This window comes from Elgaria multicarinata, chromosome 1, assembly GCF_023053635.1.
Source record: "Elgaria multicarinata webbii isolate HBS135686 ecotype San Diego chromosome 1, rElgMul1.1.pri, whole genome shotgun sequence".
NCBI classification, from domain to species: Eukaryota; Metazoa; Chordata; class Lepidosauria; order Squamata; family Anguidae; genus Elgaria; species Elgaria multicarinata.
The window spans coordinates 214,272,324-214,278,982 of NC_086171.1; the positions used below are offsets into that span (position 1 = coordinate 214,272,324).

At 49.6% G+C, this 6,659-nt stretch overlaps 1 protein-coding gene across 1 annotated transcript; it reads right to left on the bottom strand.

Moving 5' to 3' along the window:
- Positions 1–1,098: 1,098 nt before the first annotated feature.
- On the bottom strand, positions 1,099–5,768 carry SRXN1 (sulfiredoxin 1). Its single transcript, XM_063121151.1, has 2 exons — positions 5,444–5,768; positions 1,099–2,213 (listed from the first exon to the last, which is right to left on the bottom strand). Exons 1-2 carry the CDS (start codon positions 5,723–5,725, stop codon positions 2,010–2,012), a joined length of 486 nt encoding a protein of 161 aa, XP_062977221.1. The 5' UTR covers positions 5,726–5,768; the 3' UTR covers positions 1,099–2,009.
- Positions 5,769–6,659: the final 891 nt, after the last annotated feature.

Below are 6,659 nucleotides of genomic sequence, written 5' to 3' on the forward strand. Positions count from 1 at the left end.
GGTAATAACGACCGGGGAAGGCAACGGCAAACCACCCCGCTGTAAGGCCTGCCAAGAAAACGTCAGCGAAAGCTGGCGTCCCTCCAAGAGTCAGTAAAGACTCAGTGCTTGCACGAGAGGTTCCTTTCCTTTCCTTTCCTACTGGGCATCAGTGTCTCTACATTAGGGGGAAATCGTGCTGCCTTATTTGGGCTGCTCCTTTGCACAATTGTGATGGGCTCCATTACATGGGCAGATAGGGGCAAATATGTGGTTTGAATTGCTGACTACATGGTTTGTAATTGAACACTTCCCATCCTTTCAGTGCTCACAGCCTTGAATGGCTCAGCGCCATCTACTGGTTGCTTTATAGAGCAACTTAAACTTTAGACACTGGGAAAACCCAAACTTTTTCAAAAGAACTGGAATATCTCAGAGAGTTTTTAGAGCAGGATTTCTGGAGGAAGGAGTGGGAGACATCCTGGAGGTTGACAGTGTCATCTAAAAGACCCACAGTCTTCCCTGAGTGGCCAATCACAAACGTGCCATCTATCACTGGTGAAAAGACGTACACACAGATCTCCCCTTCCTTTGTCACTATTGTTCTGGCCCCACACAGTTTCCCTCTTTTCACACACTCAGCAGTCAGAAAGATTGCAGATTGGAGCCACCTTTTTTCATGCTCCCTCTTGGGAGACCTGGCTGTACCTCCAGTTTTCATCACAGATTCGGTTCTCCAAGATGGACCCAAAACCACACCTAAAAGCTGGAAGAGGCCATAGGCCAGGGATGTTGAACCTAAGGCTTAGCAACTGGCAGTAAGAGCTTGAAGATAAAAGAGGCTGGTACTTATTGTATTTTGGCTCCACCCCTTTTAACTTTAGGCCCCGCCCATGACTGGAATGCACCCCCCCCCTGGGATTTCTCTGAAATGGAATTAGGTACTCTGGTGGACAGCAGTTGAAACACCCTGGACTAGATCGCCTCCAGAACCCCTTCAAACTCTACAGTTCCACAAATATTTTCTTAATTTACTAACATATTTCTATCCTGCTTCTCAGTCAAAGGTTCTTGAGGCAGCAAACCACATGTTACAACAATAAGCTGACTGAAAACTAATTTTGAAACATTTGGTTTTATTACTTTATCTGCTTCTTTGCCAAAATAGACTTTCTAAAAGAAAAACTCTTTAAAATATTAAAGAACATGTTTTAAATGATACAAATTTCAGATTATTGTAGGAGTCAGAAGGAAGGAGAAACGACTGGAGCGTGTTCAGAGGAGGGCAACGAGGATGATCAGGAGTCTAGAAACAAAGCCCTATGAGGAGAGACTGAAAGAACTGGGCAGGTTTAGCCTGGAGAAGAGAAGATTGAGGGGAGACATGATAGCACTCTTCAAAGACTTAAAAGGTTGTCACACAGAGGAGGGCCAGGATCTCTTCTCGATCATCCCAGAGTGCAGGACATGGAATAATGGGCTCAAGTGACAGGAAATCAGATTCCAGGTAGACATCAGGAAAAAATTCCTGACTGTTAGAGCAGTACGACAATGGAACCAATGACCTAGGGTGGTCGTGGGCTTTCCCACACTAGAGGCCTTGCTTTAAGGTAGATTCCTGCATTGAGCAGGGGGTTGGACTCGATGGCCTTGTAGGCCCCTTCCAACTCTACTATTCTATGATTCTATGAATGGGACTTAGGTAATATTGGGTACAACAACCAAGCGATCCCTTCTGCCTCTCCATGTCAGATTTCAACCCAGTTCAACCCAGAAGAACACTACCATGTGCCTGGCATTCTTTATGCCCATGGCTTCTTAGCCAAAACAGTCTTGGAGGGAAGCAGCATAGGCAGACAGAATGTGCCCAGCACAGAAGTGGAGGATATCAACTCGGCCAACGAGTCCTTGTCGTGGAAGAAATAAGAGTTATCAGCCCACGCCTGATAACAAGTTCCATCTTTCCAGCTGCACAAGGTGGCCTTGTCATGACCCCTGTGGCTGGGGGTGTTGTGTTTCAAGAGCACCGCCTATCGCAAGTCAGGCAAGGAGGAGCCCAGGTACGTGCGCAAGTCACTGACAGTGGAGCGGACGATTTTCGCTGGGATGGTCTCCTTGTTCAAACGCTTGTACGCCGCATAGCGGTGACACCCTCCGAAGGAGTAGAAGTAATCTCCTCCCTCTCGGCCTTTGATCCAGAGGACATCTATTGGCGGCACCTGGTCAGCCTCCTCCTAGAAATGGGAGAGAGAGAGAGAGAGATGGGGGAAACCAGAGTGATATGGACCGTGTTGTGATGGCCACCAATCTGGCTGGCTTTAAAAGGGGATTGGACAAATTCATGGAGAAGACGGCTAGGAACGGCTACCAATTTTGATGGCTATATATGACTTCCAGGATCAGAAGCAGTTAAGCCTATATACACTGGTTGCTACGGAACTTAGGCGGGAGAGGGCTGTTGCGCCCATGTCCTGCTTGGGGTTTCTTGTGGGCATCTAGTTGGCCATTGTGTGAGAAGAAGGCTGGACTACATGGACTCTTGGTCTCTTCTTACGTTCTTCTGGATCGGATCGTCAACAGTGGAATCTCAATTTCGCATTCACGGAATCAGAGAATGCAATGTGCAGGAAAACCAATTAAACCATCCATGAGAGGTGGCTGTCCAGCCTCTTCTTAAAAACCTTCAATGTAGAACCCACAACCTCTGTAGGTAGACCGTTCCACTGTCGTACAGATCTCACTATCGGGAAGATTTTCCTTATATTTAATAGACATCTAGGTAGCTGTAATGTGTACTCATTATTTCAGGTCGTGATTTCTGTGGCCATGGAAAATAGTTATTGACCGTCTTCCCTGGGGCAGCCTTTGATGTACCTGAACACTGCTCACATGTCTCCCCTCAGCCTTGCCTAGTGCAGGGGTGGGCACTCCCATGGGCCACAGTGGCTGGGAATGACGGGAGTTGCATTCCAACACATCTGGAGGGCACTAGGTTACGGAAGGCTGATATAGACAGTGGTAAATGCACTGGTGTGGCTAGGGTTGGATCTTGGGGTAATAGTCCACGGCCCATCAGCCTGGAGAGTCCTGAAATGGCCACCCAGACAGTGGCAGGTGCAGAAGCAAATCCATTTTGATCCTGTAGTCATGTGATGGTGCTGTGACTTAAGGGTGCATGTTTAGACAGAAAAAAGTCCTACAACTAGGATTGTGCATAGGATTGTGCCTTAAGTGAGTTTACAAATACAAGTCACTCAGAGTAATTATTATTATTATTATTATTATTATTATTATTATTTTTAATCAGGGCTGGCAAACCATTTTGCTGCTGCTGTTGTTCTAACATATCTGGAACACAAAAGCATTTTCAAAGCACAGATGGCAGCTGAAGACCCTCCAAGAGAATTGTTTGTTGGCTTTCCAACTGAAGCAACACTAGGGCTGTGCACGGACTCCCCCGCTCCGCCCCGCAAATTGCGGATCGGGTCCACTCCGCCCCGCCTTGATCCGCCTAGGGTCTGCTCCGCTCTGCTGCAGAGCTCTGGCTCCGAATTGGAGCTCTGCAGTGGCGGGGGGCGGCGCCAGGTAAGGCCCCCTCCCTCCTCCCCCTTACCTGCTTCTGTCCCAGCCCGCCGCCAGCTTCACTAGAGCCCGTGGCTCAACCAGGAACTGTAGGCCCAGCTTGCGGCCTACACTTCCGGGTTGAGCTGTGGGCTCTAGTGAAGCCGGCGACGGGCTGCGGATGGATGCAGGTAAGACCCCCCTCCCCCTTGCTCCCTTACCTGGCTCTGCCGCTGTCGCCGCACGGGTGGCGGCGGCGGCAGTGGCAGAGCCAAGTAAACTCCCTTTACCTTTTTTGTGGAGCTCCAGATCGAGGCGAAGGATCCGCCTTCACCTCGATCCGCTCTGCGACGCTCCGCTGCTCCCCCAATCCTCTTCGCCTCCGCCTTAAGGGGAGGCGAAGCACCCCGATCCACTTCTGCTTCTCCGGTCCGAGGAGAAGCGGAGCACAGCCCTAAGCAACACTATCTAAATGAAGGGTCCCATAAGACCATTAAGTCCAGGGTCTAAAAATTACATAGATGCACCGTTGGTTGAATGTGACCACTCATGAAATAGTGTTGACAAAAATCCTGGCAGTAGTACGTTAATTCACACCTGTACTGTAAGAAAAACACATCCTCTTCCTTCAAACGAGGGTGGTGTAATGGTTAGAATGTTGGACTCGGACTCAGGAGATCTGGGTTCTAGTCTCTACTCAGCCATGGAAACTCACTGGGTGACTTTGGGCCAGTCCCTGACTCTCAGCCTAACCTACCTCGCAGGGTTGCTGTTGTGAGGATAACATGGAGAGGAGGAGGAACATGGAAAACATTTGGGATGCTTGCAAGAGGAAAGAAGGCAGGACATAAATGTAATAATAAATTAATTAATTGCAGTCATCACATATGGAGGACCCCGGTTATATGAGATTATCTTGATTCACATCTAATATATTTGGTCTGCTTACTGTTCTCCGTTTTCTGCAGAGTTGAATAAAATGTGGCGAGTTCTGAACATGGACTAGCCACCTCATAGTGTTGATAGACCAGTGTGGTGTAGCGGTTAGGGTATTGGACTGGGTCTCAGGAGATTTGGGTTCCAGTCCTCACTCGGACAACGAAGCTCACTGGGTGACGTTGGACCAGTCCCTGACTCTCAGTCTGGCCTACCTCACAGGGTTGTTGTAAGGATAAAATGAGAGAGAGGAGGAGGATCACGTAAGCCACCTTGGGCTCCTTGGAGATCGAAATACAGAATATAAATGTAACAAAAAACAAGTACAAAAAATAAAGCCCGATTTTTTTGGTGTGTGTGTATGTGTGGGGTTGCACTCTTCAAATCCTTAAAAAGACATGTTTTTAAAAGTATTTGAAGAGTTTTTTTAATGGACCCCAGAACTGTTGTTTTAAATGGATGCTGCTGTTTTTATACCGTTGTTTTTATGTCTCCGATGGTTTTTAAATTTAGCATGTTTTTAATGTTTACTATTTTTAGCTTTTGTGAACCGCCCAGAGAGCTTTGGCTGTGGGGCGGTATTTATTTATTTAATTATTAAATAAATAAATAAATGATAGCACTCTTCAAATACTTAAAAGGTTGCCACACAGAGGAGGGCCAGGATCTCTTCTCGATCCTCCCAGAGTGCAGAACACGGAATAACAGGCTCAAGTTACAGGAAGCCAGATTCCGGCTGGACATCAGGAAAAACTTCCTGACTGCTAGAGCAGTACGACAACGGATCCAGTTCCCTAGGGAGGTGGTGGGCTCTCCCACACTAGAGGCCTTCAAGAGGCAGCTGGACAGCCACCTGTCAGGGATGCTTTAGGGGGGATTCCTGCATTGAGCAAGGGGTTGGACTCGATGGCCTTATGGGCCCCTTCCAACTCTGCTATTCTATGATTCTATGATCAGTGAGCCGTACCTGGATGGTGCGCATGAGACTCTCCACTTTGGCCTCCTCCAGGACCGGCGGGATGGGTCGGATGATGACCCGCATGGGCACGTCGTGAACCGCGTCGATGTTGTCCGAATGGATGCTCCGGCTGCCGTCGCCTTCCATAGTCCCGGGGATCGCGCCTCCGCCCCAGTGCCTCCCCGGATCGCCCCGCAGAACCCCGACCAGCCTCGCCAGCCCTCGGCAGCGCATCTCGCCGCCGCCGCGCGGCTGAAGCCGTCTGGCAGCGCTGGCACCGGATCGCACCATTGCTGGGATGGTGGACGGGGGGGGGGGGGAGAGAGAGAGAGAGCACAGCTGAGCCCTTCTGCGGCGCCCCCCCCCCCGCCCCCCTTCTCAGCCGCGGCTGCCCCCTTGTTGCTCGGTCTCCAGAACCAGGTGCCAGGATTTGGGGGGCAGGTAACGGGGAGAGGGTGTCCCCGCGGGATTGCGATCCTTTCCCTCCACCCCCCCCCCCGAATGGAAGAGGCCAGATCTGGGTGAATCAACACGCGCGCACGTGTGCACACGCCTTTCCTGGGCTGGGCTGGGCTGGTGGCCGGCCGGCTTCCTCCTTCTGCTGGCTTTTGCTGAGTCACGAGGAGACGGCAGAAAAGTTGGACGCTAAAGACACGGGGTGTTGATGAGCTGAGATCAGCCCCGGAACCTGTTTTCAGTCCTAAGGAAACTGGGTGGGAGATGAGAATTGAAAGGGGAAGGATCTATAATCCCCCCCTTTTTTTTGACCTTATAACTGCTATATAGTTGAAAACAGAGCCTGCAATCCTGTAAGTGGGAGTAGTTTCCAGAACTGCACTGTTGTTGAGAAACTTTTAATTAGGTTGGTTTTAAACTAGTGTTTTTTTTTAGGGACAGATTGGAGGGCAACTTGTGGCCTGCCAGATGTTTGGACTACAATCCCCATCAGCCCCAGGCAGCATAGCCCATGGTGAAGGAGCATGGGAGTTGTAGGCCAAAATACCAGGGTGGGGGAGAGGGAAGAAATTGCCCACCCCCATTTTAGGAGGATGGGATTTAGGGCAGTCTCCCCCCAATCACATGCCCTCCGGATGTATGAGTATGTTATTATCCTATAATAAAGCCCTAAACAAATTGAGGCCAGGATACTTAGCAGACCACCTTGCCTTATATATATGCAGATGTCATTAAAGATTTTCAGAGGAGGTCTTGGAACGGAATGTCG